Here is a 16,561-nt window from a genome sequence, read left to right as displayed (position 1 = left end):
ACTCGTATATACTGATAATCAGTATTAATTATCCTTTTTCCTAAGAAATATCACTTTCTTATGATATGATATTTGGGCGTGGATGACATTATTTTTCATAAAAAGTGATGGGACAAACGAAAATCTTGCTATGACGAATGTAAAATGATTAAGCGGTCTTTAACTTTTCTGCAAGCGTTAACTAGTCTAATGTTTCAAGGACCTCGAGTCAAACACCTATAGTGTCTTTATTTCTTTATCATATCCCATTTTTGATATTGGTTATTTAATTCAGTTATTATTTTGGATAATGTTAATAAATATAGATAAACTCAAATAAATATTTAAGAGAAAGGATTTCAATAGGTGTTTTAAAAGATGTGCACTTAATGGAACAAAATAACATTCAAGAATATTTTTACTGTATTATTATAGTATAAGCTGTAGAAGTCGATGTATATTAAGTCAAACTAAACAATAATATAGTCAACAACATAAGGAAAATTATTTGCATAACATGAATTTATATTTCATATTACGGTAATAGATTCGAGGGCGCTTGCATTGCATAACTCAAAATGTAATATTTAATATTGAAATTATTCAAATTGAATATATTTTAAAACTACTTTAATACACTTTTAAACCATTCGTGAATATAGGTCCTACACCTTTATTCGCGCGTCTTACCAGCGTAGAGCTATCGTAATACTAGGTTTTACTCTTTAGATGAAAGTTTAAGTAGAATAATAGGAAGAATATAAATAACAAAAATATAAACAATAACAATAACAGCAGACAAATAGATTTAAAGCTAATACTACAATGATGAATACTAGGGAATAAGGGAAACAGTCCTTAACTAATTTCCATAAAGAGAAGACGCAAAATTCTGGTAAAACAATTATTATTATTTTTAAACTCCAATCCGAAATAATTTTTAACAAATATATTAATAATTATAAAGAACTAATCACATTTTAACTTTCAGACAATAATATTATTGATATTTTTACGAGGGGCTTTTCACAATAGCAACCTAAATATTGGACACTCTTCTTTTTATGAAAACAATTGTAATAAATTCGACTTAACATGTTGAAGGTAATAGTACATGTTTGTTAATTTACCAATTTTTTAAATATATATATATATATATATATATGTAATTATGTAATACAAAATTACAACAATATAATATATAATATTGTCCAGTGATAGATAAGTGATGCATTGTTTTAGACAATTAATGTTGGGTCTTGAGAATGGGGGAAATTATAGTTATAAAGGTAGATATACTTACTAATAAATTTTCTAAAAATAAAGTCATAAGTATTTATTTCTAAACATTCAACGCATCATATCGAAGAGATTTTGCCATGAAAAATCTTTAATTCGAAATAAAAAATGTAACCATTTTACAAATATCTAATTATTTAAGGGAAAATTGAGATGGAATATGTAGCGTTTTAATTAAAAATCTAAAAGGTGTTAGAATTATTTAAATAAATACAGAAGTTGCAAATTCGCTCAGCCAATTAGTCAGCCAAATAGTGAGTAACAATTTTAATTATATCTTAAACAATGAGATATAAACATGAATTGATAAATGGTAATTTATCCTATTGTACAAAAATGTTAAAATGAATATCAGTGTGAAATTCAAACAGAGCTAAAATATCGGTTGTTACAGGTCATTCACCTAGAAGTGCCATGTTCATTTAGTAGGTAGTCAAGCTATATAGAACACCTGAGAAATAGTTTATCACTTCAGGAGTCAATGACAAATGATGTTTGTAAACAGTATTAACAAGCACAAGGATTTAGTCAAAAAATATATTTGGAGGAGGGGAAGGAATGTACTTAATAATGATGTCCAAGTTCTATCTCCCAATAAACAACTCCGTAGTAAAAAAGTAATCGCTTTAAGTAGCAAAAAATGGGCGTCGTAAACCAAAAAAAAATTAAATTAAGATGGCTGGTTTACCATGAAAGGAGCCTCAGTCATTTTGCTTCCAACAAATGGTATAAAATATCTTAGACTAAGCGATTCCTAAAATTCACTCTAATTGGTAAAAGGTTACTATTATAATTACCAAAAGCCGAAACCTAACTATTACCTAATACTTCCTTTGATTTTATTATTTTTTAAATTCTAAGTCTTTCATTTTCATTTCCTTTCATTCTTAGTCGGAGCAAAGCAGTTTCTGTTTTAGTGTCGATGAGTGATTTAGTAGAAACTTATGAAATTTTAAAACTTAATTAGTAGGGTCGTGATTTCATCTTTTACTATTTTCGTTTTCAATGTAAACTATGGGTTTTAATCCCCCTCTCACTCCCAGGTCATCCTTAAAACCATTTCTTATAAATTTCCAAGTGTTGTAAAAAATGCAACCAAGACACAGTTCCTAACGAATCTATGCCCTACGTTATGCTTCATGAAAAAACTATTTCATTTTTTCAGATGGCATTCCGAAAATTATTAAAACATGAAATTCTCTAAGAATATTCCATTCTAAAATTCTTCATGTCACATGTTTTGCGTACTAAAAGAAGTAACATTTTCAAATAAATCACTAGAAATTGACCCTACCTTTTCAGCAAATTGTTACGAGATGGGAATGATGGTATAGTACAAGACCAAGGAAAAAGGCAGTTATTTCACACCAATTTTTTATTACTTTAATGAAAATTATGTATAATTACTAGTCAAAATTGATGAGTCTGCCAAGTATAGGTAGGGGGAATAAAAAATGGCGGCTGTTTCAAAACCTTAAAAAAATTAATTTTACATTCGGAGCTCTATATCTTTAAAATTACCAATAATTCTAGAAAACTTAAGAGAACATTATTTAAGGTAGAGTGAATTTTCTAAAATATTAGTCCTCATAGAGCTATTTACGTTCAATGGTTCTCGAGATATAGCTTTTTAGAAAGCAACATTTCATAAAAATGTACTGAAAGATTAGTAGTTAGTGAATTTATTTTGAGAAATCTATATCTCAGGAACTATATGACGGATAGATGTCTATTACCACTCAAATTAAAGCTAGTTTAATGTAGTTTAGGACCTTTATCTTCGTAGTTTTCATAATATTTACTAAAATAAACTATTTATAGTTCTTCGGACAATAAGTTTGATTTATTAAAAACTTCATTTTAGTAACCATAAGACGTACAGACGTCTGCAACACTCAAACTAAAGCTAGTTAAATTTACTATAGATTAGTTTATAATGTTTATCTTTGTAGGAGTAGTAGTTTTTATGATATTAAACAAAATAAATTCACAAAATGCTAATTCCTAGGAGTTCGGATAAAATGTTTGATTTTTAAAAATATATATCTATAGAACCATCAGACGTACATATGTCTGCCAGCACTCAAAATAAAGAAAATTTAACTTACTATATAGTAGTTTATGACACGTTTCTTCGTAGGGGTAGTAGTGTTTATGATATTCGCATATGAATATATATTTGTACATGAAAAATTGTCCGAAGAACTATAAATCAACTTATTTTAGCAAATATGATGAAAACTTCTATTCCTACGAAGATAAAAATCCTAAACTACTTTATACCTCATTAAACTAGCTTTAATTGGAGTCCTATTAGACATCTGTACGTCAAATAGTTTTTGAGATATTCACTAAATAAATCCACAAACTACAGATCTTTCAGTACATTTTGTACAACATTTTTATGAAATGTTGCTTTTTAAAAAGCTATATCTCGAGAACTATTAAACGTAAATAGCTCTATTAGGGCTCATGCTTTAATAAATTTACTCTACTTTAAATGACACTCACTTCGGTATTTTAGTGTTGTTGGTAATTTTAAAGAAAAAGAGCTCCGAATGAAAAATTAATTTTTTTAACGTTTTGAAAAAGCTGCCATTTTTTATTTCTCCTAGCTATACTTAGCAGACTCATCAATTTTGACTAATAATTATACATATTTTTCATTAAAGTAATAAAAAATTGGTGTAGCCTTTTTCGCCCCCTGGGCTATTGTACTAGTAGGAGATTGCAGAGCACAGCTCTAAGACCTTCGGCAAAATAAAAGGCGTTTCTAAGCTCGATGGTGAGTCAGATGTAGCTGCTGCACAAGCTCAGAAATTGTTGGGTAATCCGATTTTAAGAAATCCAATTTTTAATTCCTATTCCAATAAAACCCGATCTAATCTTAATTATTTACAAAATGATTGTTTTAATTTCGTCAAGGTAGTACAATTGAAATACCAATGTTATAAATTCCGGTTAAAGTATGATATAAAAGCCTCCTTACCTGAGGAAATTATACTAGTTTCAAAAAATAATCCTTAATATCTCTGACTACATAGTGAATGTAAATAAGTCACTCAAATTGGTAGTAAAAATAAACATTGTAAGCCTAAATTTCCGGAAGTATTCTTATTAACTGTTTGTAGAAATTCTTTATGAGCCTATATCTCGAAAACTGAAACGCAGTGTACATTTCATAGCACATAGTATGCAATAAACATTCCTTCTTCCTCCTTCGACTACGCCTATGATAAGTCGATCGCGACACACTTATGAGTAAGATTAAAAGCAGATCTTATATAAAGAAAAGTGGCCACCTCTGCGAAAAAATTAAGGATTTTTGGTTGAAATTCCTCCAGGTCTTGTAATCCGCAAACTTTCTATTGTATTGGTCTCTATACGATACCAAAAAATTATAACTACCCGACCTTTTAAACACTTTTTTTTATACATACAAAGTGATTGTAAGGCCTAATTGGATAATTTGTTCAAAGTTAAAAATTTACAGACTGCCCAATTTAATTCTTGTTGACAATATGCCATTTACTAAACTATTGTGGTGATCTCATTGTTTACGGTTTTTTAAGAATATGAATATATATTTCCCCCTAGTTCTATTTAAACCATTAATTTTTCAATGTTGGCATTGAACGAGGAAACAATCCTTGTCAAATAATTTGAATGTATATAATGACTCTATGCTTATAACTTTCAAAGCAGATCGATAAAATGAAACTCTGCAACCCGATAGTGGGGTAATTCAAAATAGTTTACACTTGTTGGATTCGAATGTTTCTTAAAACCTTAAAGATTCGATTCGTGCATTATGCGAGTGTTGATTTAACATTTACAAACAAAACCTGAGGCCAATTTGTCTTGTAATTTAAATTAGATTAGGATAAAAGGATAACCGTTTAGAAAATCCAAAATAATATTTCAGTAGCGAGACGTGGATGTATTTTCCGCTAAATCAGTGCGCAGGAAACAGCCCATGTGCGTGGTTGAAATTTATCTTTTCTTACAAGGGCAAGTAAAAAATCTTGCACCTGTCTATGACAACCTTTGGAACACCTGTCCTCCATAGATCGATTGCTCAGCTAAGCCGACCATCAAAGACAAAGACCGAAGTAGTTTCCATGAAATACATTTGAAAATTATCGGAAAAAGATTTTACGTCATTAGTCAATACGTCAGAGGATAAATATAAACAAATGATTAAAAGTAGACGGGCTGCTAGCGAAACCAGCGCTCGTAGCGGCCCTAGGGGAAATCAGTAGTTCTGCCAGAGTCAAGGGTCAGGAACAATTCTTTTGATACCTCTGTAAGAGGTGTAGTTTTTTTGAAATGTGTGAGATTGTGTTTTAGTTTTCACATTTAAGAAGGAACGAACCTTTAAACGAAAGTACGTATTTGTGAAATCACTTATGACTTCCGTAAACTTAATGATTAATCATCCTGCAATTTTTTTTTGTTTTTTGTTATGTTGTTTCAGTTCATGTCAAAGTGTGAGTTAATTAAAATTTTGTGAGTGCTTTAAATTTTTTTTTCGAGATGATTAGTGTAAATTGAAACCATAATACAGGGGTTAAATAGATCAATTAACTTTATTTCTATGTAACCATGTTCATTGCATTCAACAAATGATCACTTTTTTAAATTAATCTTCTGTACAAAAATAACACAAAACTAACAGTAGTTTTTGTTCAAAGTGGACTATTAATTATGAAACTGACACTGATCACTGTTAAAATCGTTAGTGTAAATAGAATGTTGATAACTGATAAGAACCTTTATTTGATTTGCAGTTTCTACACATTTTTGAAATGGGGTCTGTTTGGAAAAGATTGCAGCGAGTTAACAAAAGAGCTGCCAAATTTCAATTTACTGTTTCTTACCACCAAATTACTGTTGAAACAACTTCCAAATGGTGAGCAAGTGTTTTAAAAGTATTTTTATTCTTACATTATTATGGTATATTAGAAAAAGTAATATTAAGTGAGAAATTTTCCTGATTTTTAACTTAATTGTTCGGTTATGGATTTTAAGCTTTTTTAGTGTCTACATCAGAATTGTACTGCTAGCACATTGTAACATTGTTATTCCTTGATTTATAAACTATTAAATCAGTTGTAGTAAGTATGTTGATAACATGCAAGTTTATAATCATTCCTACACCCTATATCTCAGAACATTTCTTGACCAAAAGCTTATAACTTTTTGATTTATTTTGCTGTTGACTAAATAGACATTTATTTTTTAAACAATTTATTTTAACTTCTTGGTCTATGATATACTCCTTATTTTTACTAATGTAATGAAGAAATTATAATTAGTGTAAGGTTCTTGTAAAAACACAAATGTTCAATGTTGTCTTTTAATATCGATTTTTTTCTAAAGTGAAGAATGACTTGCTTATTAGCCATTTGCCTATTTTAATTTATTAATGGATGTGTGATTAGTAGTACTGAAATAGTTAAATCCATGTTTTTAAAATAAAATTTTAGATTCCTTAACAATAAAACTTCATTTCACTGATATTATTTTCCTTGTCCATTTCACTTATTCATTTGTTTATAGATTTTTTTATACCCATTTGTCTTATAGGAATGTTTTTTGCCTACTAACATGTCAAATGATGAGTGATGGAATGTAGACTAACTGATACATGATATATATGAATGAAAAAGTAATTTTATTCTGAAACAAAGTCAGAATAATTAAATTGTTCAGACCCTGGTTAAATGTTTAAAATGCTCTAATCAATTGTCTAGTTGTAATTGTTATTAAAGATATACCTACTGTTTTCATAAATATGATGGTTGTATTGTGAGATAGGTTTAGTATTGAAGTAGTTGTTTTAAAATGCCTTTATCAAAAGATGGATAATTATCTAGTTTTATTGAATATTTTTCTCTTTCTCTTATAAATCATTTTATGTGTTTTCTTTATTTTTATCAGTCTTATTTTCATAAGTTGATTTTGTTTTTATTTATCCAAATCAAAATTTGCTCTTAGGGGTAATATTTCTTAAAAGTGACTTTGACATGTGCTTATACACAATGAAGATATGACTGACCATGGTTGTCGATTATAACCTAATACCATAAAGTGATTCCTATGTTTGAAAATTCATGGTTTGACCTACTGGAAGAATCTGTTGAGGATTGGTTGATCCATTTCGAGTGAGCAAAATCTGAAGGCTTTCATTCAATCCGAGCAGTAGTGATAGTAGTGTAGGTTATAACCCACAACAAAAGAACATTGTGTATAAGAGAGTAAATACCCGCTTGCTATTTTGAGCGACACTTATGTACCTAGTTATAAATTGATAAAATATTTTCACTAAATATATGCATATTATAATTATATGCATTAGCTATTGTATTAGACTGAATTTAGGTATCTTACTTTTTTAAAAATACGTAATCCACAGTTGTTATTTCATTTATTACAATATATTTAAACAATAAACCACTTTCTAGGAAACCGACAAAATTATGTGTGGTATGGACACGAAGGGGGCGGAGAGTCGTATCAGAAGCTCAGCCTTGGGAACCAACAATGAAGGATCCATTGCTAGGAGTAGCAACTTGGTCTGTACCTGAAAACAGAGAAGTTGCGGTTACACTATTCAAAGATCTTAGAAACCATGACTTAGAAGATAAAGAGTGGACGTTCCTTATTGAAGATGTAAGTACTTTGAATTTTTAAGTATCTTACACAACTTGTTTGTTGTTTTATTAAAAGTATTTTTTCCCCTATTGATTACTACTATATTTATAAATTTTTTTTTTAATATCTTGTCCACCTTTGTATATAGTAGGCTTTGTTTACTAGCTGTTGAGTCATATTTCCAATTACGAGAATAATTTTGGTCAAAAGGATTTTATCTGTCCAAGTTATATTTAAATTCCTCAGGGCTCATGGAGTAATGAGAATACTTGATTGAGTAAAATCTTTGTACAAGAGTTGACAAAGTATAGGAACCAGGTCTCCTTGAGGAACTTTAGGTATATTCTAAAGGTATATCCAAGCATAATGTAATTATTTCTATATTCAAGAAAGGTTGCCTTAATTACTCAATACTGCAGGTCTATCTACTTATTCCAAGTATTTTATTAGTTATCAGTAATCAGTAGCAAGAGGATAAGAGTTCTTGTAGAAATCAAATTGGCTGAAGAACAGACTGGTTTTAGATCATATCGAACTAAATATGCTCTCTGAGAGCAGTCATTAAGAAAGAGATAGAAATGTTTATCTGAATTTTATTGGCAGCATTTGATTTTGTACTAAGGGAACAAATATAGAGTGGTCTCTGAAGTCCTTATACAAGCAATAAAATCAACTTAACAAATATTCTAATGGCTTATTAAGAATCAGTATGGGAGGTCGTTACAAAATTACTAAACACAGAACATTAAGTAAACTTATATGAAATATGAGAAAGGCACTCATCTTTGTTAGGTTGACAGATGATGCCCTCGAAGCAGACTTTCACAAACCTTACAGCAAGAATTGTAAAATAGGAACTTGAACTTTATAAGTGGGGGGTTGTAGCTTTGAAAGATAGACACTCAAGGACTTGTCCAACAAGAATAATATCATGAATTCTTCCCTGAAAAAAACATGAATGAGTAACATTATGCAGTTAGTTTGAGAAAAAAGTGAGCACCTGTAACATTTCACAGTGTACTGGCTAAAAAAAATTATATGAGTAATTTTATTTGACTGATTCGGCTATGTATGTTTTATTTATATAACATGTTATAGATTGTTGTTTTTTTTATTTATAGGTTTTAAATGTGATTTGCTTTATGGAACATATTATTTATTTTTTTAAAACACTTTATATTTATTCATTAGGTGAGCAGTATGGGGAAAAGAAGACAAATTGCTGCCCTTAATATCAACATGAAGAAGTACGCTAGTGTAGATTCCTCGCAACATCATCTGAATTTAGTTCTCAAACCTACGAGTAAAAAAATTGCATCTGCCACTTTAGACTGTACCCTTTCCTGTGTTTTTCTTAGAGAAGGAAAAGCGACGTAAGTACTATTCTTAAATTATATTAAAGTATATGATTCTTTCTGTGACATGGATAATATTTTTTTACTGGGGATCTTCGGCTCCCTCAAGATTTTAACTAAGGGTTTAATTTTGATGTTTAAAAATTCTTGTCAGGTCCACTCACTGAAATTAAGAATATAGTCTAAGAGTATAAATAGTATGGTCTAAGAGTAAAATTATATTATTAGGTATAAATAATAAAATAGATTTATTTATCTTAAATAATATGGCTAAAAGATGTTTTTTCATTAGGGATAATGAAAGGTTTTAGAATTAATAATTAGAATTAGATAACATAAAGACAGACTTTTAGGAGATCTTTTGATTGTTGTTTGGGGTATTTGCTCAAACATAGATCGACCGTGAATATATGTTGATCCCACAATTTTCAGTAAAATATGTGGTGAGTAAAAAGTAAACTACTAAATAAGAAATTTATTTTCAAATACATTTTACATATTTAAAAAAGAAACAAATTTACTAAATAGATAAATAGTAAAATAAATGTTCTATTTTGCTTGAACATGAGTATCATTCTTGTTTAGTTTCTTATTGCCAACATTTTGCCTGGAGTTTCAGGCTTGATCAGCGCAACTGTTGCAGGTAATAGTGACTCTTTGCGCCTTTTGCTTGCAATAGTCCTAAATGTTGGCTCTAATAAAATAAGTTTCATTTATTTGTATCCATTACTCCACTGACCACACCCCTAGACATCTTCTGCTCTTCATATTTAATCTATGGTCAGCAGCATGATCACATCGTTATAATGAAAAAAATTACTCGGCATAGAATTTGTTAAATAAAGAATTGTGTCTAGATAAAATAAAAAGTAATGTATTTGATAATATTTTATTTTTAGTGATGAAGATATGCAGAGTTTGGCTAGTCTTATGAGCACCAATAACAACAGTGATATTGCAGTTCTAGGAGATTTTGATGAAGAAGAGGATGCCAATGGTATATTTAATTACCTTTTAAATTAACTCATATTTTAGATAGTTTATTTTGTTTTATAACTATTCACTCCTTAGTTGAAAGTGGAAATACTTTATAGGTGTTGGTTTTTTAGATTGGAATAGCTTACATTGAGTGAGATCATAGGTTAATATTAGTTTGGCCTCTCACTATTTTTTTTTTTTTTAATTTTTAAATTAATCAATATTTCTTTATTAAGATGTTGAGGTAAAAAATAAACATGCTTTAGAGTATTATCAATATTCTATATTTATTTGTACAACGTTTTGGTTACTTCATCTTCAAGCACTAATATTCCTCATTGTTAAGTACATCTATTTCTTTTTGAAATTTTGTCATATAGTCACTGTAATTAAAATTTACAACACAATATTGATTAATTTGACTATATGACAAAATTTTAAAAATAAATAGATGTACTTAATTATGAGCAATATTAGTGTTTAAAGATGGGGAAAGCTGAAACATTATACAAACCAATATAGATATTAATATTATAAAAAAAGCTTATTTTTCACCTCAACATTTTAATAAAAAGAACAAACCACTTCCGAGAAAAGAAAATCTAGAAAAAAAACAGTATTATATATAGCAAGAACAGCCACACTTCTAGATTTCAACTTAGCTTGAAGATTTCTGTCCACGGACCTAACTAGCTTTCTTACCCAAGTACAAAATCTTTAGCTAGGAACTGTTTCTAAAGAATGGCCAATTTGAGCTGAGTGGGTTCTTCAATACTGACAGATTACCTCAGGAGTAGTGTTCTTGAGATGTTTTTTGCCAAGTCCTTCATACCTATACTATTCCCAAGAAATTGTATATAAAACAATCTCTAGGCTAGCCTCCGTTGCTACTGCCTTTTCTTAATCCCTTAGCATCTTTCTAAAAATTTTATTTATCCATCATCTTATAAAAAATTAGTTCATGAAACAATGTCTGAATTTATTACAGCTCAAGTCTTATTTAAAATCTCTATTACAAAAATATTTATGAAATTATAATGTAATATGAACAAATGAACACTATGTTGAGTCTGAAGTTAGTACCTCTGTAACCAGAGGAGCATATATTTCTGAAGGTACGAAGAAGCCCTCCCAAAAATGGAAGAAAAGTCTCTAATATTTTGTTAACTACTGCTTAACTACTACTGATCTTCCTAAACTGTTGTAAAGACCAAAACCTGCACCAATGCTATCTCCACTTCATTTTGTTTTTTGTCAGTATTATCAAATTTATCATTACAAAAATGAGAAACTGGTTAATGAGGTGTAGATAGGCCTGCAACCCGTTGCAGGCCTACCTTCTATGCCACAACCCCTGATGAAGACCTGAAACTCAGGTCGAAACGTCGGCATAAAATAAATAAATATGGTTTTGTTTATTTATGTTGTTCTTTGCTGACTGCACCCCCCGACAAACTTCTCCAATCATTAAGAAACTGGTTAATAGTGATTTGTTTTTGCCTATAAGTTTGAATAAGTATATAATTTTATTATTAACACAAACAAAGTTTATAAGTTTGTTTTGAATATAACAAGTTATATGTTATGAATATAAGTTTGTTTTTGCCTATAAGTTTTAATATCAAGTATATAGTTTCAGGTAGAAGTTAATAATAATTAGTTTTTTTAAATAAGGTGTGTAATTTTTTGATTAATGAAAAATAAAATTATTTTCCTAGTTGTACGATATTGTTCTTAATTTATTGTTCACTCTGTTTCTCTAATGGTGTGCTACTATTTCTGTTTAGAAGTTTCTCAGCAGCAGAGTTTGAGTGAAGTCCACGATATAACTAATCAGCTAGAAATGATGACTAACAGTTTGAGTGGCTCTGAATTTGCAAGTACGCCTGTTAGTGGTAAGTGCACACACATTGTTTACATTTAAAACTTAGTTTATTTAATTATTAAATGATCATTTTATTTGATCTAATCAATTTTTATTCCCTCCTAGTGGCAAGTTTACGGGATGACTCAACTCCATTAGCTGAGGATGAGAAATCATTTCCTGAGTTACCTAACGATTATTCTAATAATGAATCTAGTCAGACTCCAGTGATAAGTGATATGTATATGTAAGTGTTTTAAAATTGCTTGTTTATTATAATAATATTGCTTTGCTATTGTTATTTACTTATGTTTTAGTTTTTGTTGTTTTAAAAATTAGTCTACACTGTTATACAACCTTTAAGAGGTTGATATTTCTTTTTACAAGAAAGGTTTTTTAAATCTATTAAAACCTTTTCTTAATTTATGTTTAATTGCTATTTTTAAGGTAAATTTAAGTAATTTATTTTTCAGGAATTCATTTGAAACTCAAGACAAGAATATTAAGTTGAGTTTACAGCCATTGAATTTAAAAGAAGTTAGTATATTAATTTCTCATATTTGTAATGAATCTATTTTATAAATTATTTACTTTTTTTTTCTTTTATCAGAGTAACAAATTAAATATTTCAAGAGGACAAGAGAGTACTCCTGGTCAGGACCTACTAGAATGGTGCAAAGAAGTGACAAAAGGTTATCCTGGTGTGAAGGTAACTAACCTCACAACTAGTTGGCGTAATGGTCTTGCGTTCTGTGGCGTTATTCATCATTTTAGACCTGATTTAATGTATGTTTCCTTTTGCTATTTTCCTACTAATTGGATTATTTTCGAAAAAAGGCCGAATATAGATATGTTTTACTAATATATTGCAGAGATTTTGATACTTTACCTAGTCAAGATGTGAGGGGTAATTGTAAAAAGGCTTTTGATGCTGGAGAACAGTTGGGAATTTCCAGAGTTATTGATCCAGCAGACATGGACGTTCTTGCAGTTCCTGATAAGCTGGCTGTCATGACTTACCTCTACCAACTCCGTGCTCATTTCACAGGTGCACTTTATGAAGAGATAATTAATTATACTGTTAAGATTATTGTCTAATGCTTCATTAAAAAAGAAGATTCTTTAAAGATTTTGATGAGGTAAAATGTCAGGTTTAAACTAGGCTGTATATTTCTTCATTATGAATACAACCAGTTAAATAGCATCTTTGAGGTGTTCTATTTCTTGGGTTACAAACTTCTTGGGTTGTTAAAACTTGGCATCGTGCAGTCTAGGTAATGGCCATTGCCTATATCTTGAAAATTGCATCTTTGCCATAGTTACGATTGCTCATCCATTCAGTTTGTCTGAATATGGTGTCCTGTCGAGGGCCTGGAGCCTGCAGTGGTCAGTGTCGATTTAGATAATGAGTAGTTGATTGAGTAACTTTATCATGTTAAAGTCATTTTTTTTATTCTATATAAAAATTATTGAAAGTTAGGCAAGGACTTTTTAATTATCTTTACTGATGAACTATAGTTTCGTGGTCCTATATTATGAAAGTGATTCTTTTTACTTTTTTTCATGAAATAGTTTGTTCCTAAAAATATATTTATCCAACTGTTGATCTATCTATCTACCTCTTTTTTTATCCAATTAAAAAATGTTATTTAAATCTATGCTGCTTAGCATTGTTGTCCCCCATTATGTATAAGCAAAACAAAGAGGTACAATGGAACTAGCTCTTTCACTGGACACTGGGTCCAAGTCAAATAACAATTACACTTTTCACTTGACTGACGCCTTCACATTAAAGTTCATTTAATGGAAATCAGCCTCAGCCTAACAAGAATAATTAAAGAAGTTCAGTATTAGTAAGAACTAGAGATTTAAACACATTGTTTTATCCAATCAATTTAAGTCTCTAGACTTGATGATGACTTACACTATGGGTCAAACCGTAATCTGTTAATTAGTAATTATAAACACAATTGTTTAATTGTTATTTTTCTGGCTCTAGTTTCTTATATTTTTTCTAATTGCATGAAGTAAATAATGCTTCATTTTAGATAAATCTGTTAAGATATAAAAAATAGATTATTTTTTTATAGAATTTAAATACATTTTGTAAACTATTTAAAGGAAAAAATTCAAAAAAGGATTAGTTATTTTGTCTGTATTTATGTGTATTCATCTAATTAATGTTATGATTAATTAATATAATTTTGATCTATTAATTTATTTTTAATAAAAATATCATGTTAATTTAAATTGTTATATATTATCTATATTAACGAAATGTAACATTTTTTTCTAGGACATGAACTGGAGGTGCAGCAAATCGGAAAAACGACTGATGAGTCTTCTTATATGATTGGACGGTTCAATACTGATACAGATACTGATGTCACTGTGCAGTTGTTTGGTCAAGAGATAATCAATATGAGGACCAAAACAATCAAAGGGTAAGTATATACTTATATTTTAAATATAAATTCATATGAGTAGCTGTGTGATGCAAGAAACAATTTAGAAAATAACAAATTATTCGCTTGAACTTACCTGTCCTTGAACCAAAGCACCTCATGATCTATCTCAAGGGACTAGATTAACCCTCTTCTTCTAAACTTGACTATCATGAAACCTCAAGAAACATCAGCCGGACTATTGAATAGGAAGAAACTTTGCAGGATCCAATGGGTGGGCCTTGTTTGTTGACAAATGGCCACAACAATATATATATATAGTTTATATCCAATATATATATACAGGTGGCCAAAAAATTAATGATAATTCAGACTGTGCAATTTATGTTGTTAAGTACAATCACTCCTCTCAGTACAAATTACCCACTAGCTGTTCATCTCATACTGCCCTATTATATGCCTCCTTAGAAGCCCTCAAATACATTAAAAATCCACAGAATATAATTTTGTAGTTTTATCAGATTGTAGGAGTGTATTATTATCACTAAATAATAATATAAACAAAAATATCAGTAATACCCTAATGGAAATAATTTAAAAAAAAAACCTTATCAAGCAATAGAAGGAAATAATCAAATAGTAGTTAAGTGAATTAAGGGTCACACAGGGATACCAGGTATTGAGGCAATGATCAAATGGCTAAATTAGCCATTACAATAGGTCAGTCGGTAGACACTAAGTTGCCTTACACCGATTATTCTAAAATGATTAAATTAAATCAGATAAAAAACTGGCATAACCAATATCAGGAGAACCCCACGGGGCAGTTCTATAAAAATATACTTCCTCATATCTTTCGAAAACCATGGTTCTCACTAGTAAACATAGGGAAAGACATCATAAAAACATTTATTAGATTTAGGACAAATTTTGGAATTTGTAATAACTAACTGCACAAAATAGGCATAACTGAAACTTTCCAATGCAAAAATTGTAGTAGTAGCAAATAGAAAATAACTAATTAAGTTAATTAATTAAGAAAATAACTAACTAAGAGAGAGCCCAAATTATGATGGGCTGATGGTGTAATATAATAGACGATTCGAGAAACCTACTTGGTGTCCGAAGATGGAGAACAGCTGCACATGAAAGAAAGAACTGATAAAAGCTACTTAAGGGAATTTATGTTCCTAAGTTCAGTCACTCCTCAGTATAAATTAACCACTAGCTGTTCATCTTATACTGCTGAATTATATGGCTTACAGTAAGGGGTTGTAGTACCGATTCTTGGTGACCATCTTGAGAGGAATCAAATTTACTGTTATCATTGTCAACTGAAAAATGTACTTAGCGCATGTGAATGTAATTTGTTGAAATCAAATGTAATTTCTACAAGTACTTCTTTTCTTATCTTTCATTTTTATTTTTATTTGCTCCTGTAAATGTACATTTACAACCAGCAAATGGGATCTTTTATCCAGGCATAGCATGCGCTGGCATGAGGGAGATAGCACCCAGTGGTGCATCCTTCTGACGTTGAATAAATTATTTTATTACCTGAAGAGGCTCCTCATCCAACTCCTCTTCAGCCTGCGCAGAGTTACATCAGAAATGTCATGTGTTGCCATCTGTCATATAAATTTATTGGAATGTCCATGTAGTGTATTGTGAAACTGTTTGTAAGTCCTATGAATGTGGTCCATTAGTCGGAATGCGTAGGTCGGTGTGAGTGGTCTCATTTGAAACGTATAGTGGTGAGTTTGTTGCCAGTCTTAAAAATTTTGATTGAAAAGTTTGTATTTTCTGAATCTGTCTTTTTAGCAGGTCCATAAATTTGGCAGGCGTAAGTCGATATGGGTTTTAGTAAGTAATTGTTTACGTTAACTTTCTGTCTGAACAATAATTTAGAATGTCTGTGTAGTATAGAATATAATATATATGTATATGTAGTTGACCGTAAAAATTGATATATAGGAAGATGGTCAGGGTTGCGGTCACAAGTGAAACGAAAATAGTTTACAACT

At 29.9% G+C, this 16,561-nt stretch overlaps 1 protein-coding gene across 3 annotated transcripts in view; it reads left to right on the top strand.

Moving 5' to 3' along the window:
• The first annotated feature begins 970 nt into the window (after nt 1-970).
• Ehbp1 (Eps15 homology domain containing protein-binding protein 1) overlaps nt 971-16,561 on the top strand; it is a 32,384-nt gene continuing 16,793 nt past the window's right edge. The window contains exons 1-11 of one of the 3 annotated variants that reach the window (XM_014436783.3): nt 971-1,083; nt 6,069-6,190; nt 7,746-7,953; nt 9,127-9,308; nt 10,190-10,287; nt 12,056-12,163; nt 12,259-12,379; nt 12,606-12,669; nt 12,743-12,918; nt 13,005-13,180; nt 14,429-14,576. In XM_014436783.3, the coding sequence (XP_014292269.1) occupies nt 1,075-1,083; nt 6,069-6,190; nt 7,746-7,953; nt 9,127-9,308; nt 10,190-10,287; nt 12,056-12,163; nt 12,259-12,379; nt 12,606-12,669; nt 12,743-12,918; nt 13,005-13,180; nt 14,429-14,576 (1,412 nt within the window). In that variant the 5' untranslated portion in view covers nt 971-1,074. Of the gene's footprint in view, nt 1,084-5,508; nt 5,666-6,068; nt 6,191-7,745; nt 7,954-9,126; nt 9,309-10,189; nt 10,288-12,055; nt 12,164-12,258; nt 12,380-12,605; nt 12,670-12,742; nt 12,919-13,004; nt 13,181-14,428; nt 14,577-16,561 lie in introns of those variants that run through there. The other 2 variants (XM_014436781.3, XM_014436782.3) reach the window with 2 other exon arrangements.

Source organism: Halyomorpha halys, unplaced genomic scaffold (assembly GCF_000696795.3).
Source record: "Halyomorpha halys isolate HHAL.00 unplaced genomic scaffold, Hhal_1.1 Scaffold2090.1, whole genome shotgun sequence".
NCBI lineage: Eukaryota > Metazoa > Arthropoda > Insecta > Hemiptera > Pentatomidae > Halyomorpha > Halyomorpha halys.
Note: the sequence above shows the minus strand (reverse complement) of the source record. Positions and strands in the feature narration are given on the sequence as shown.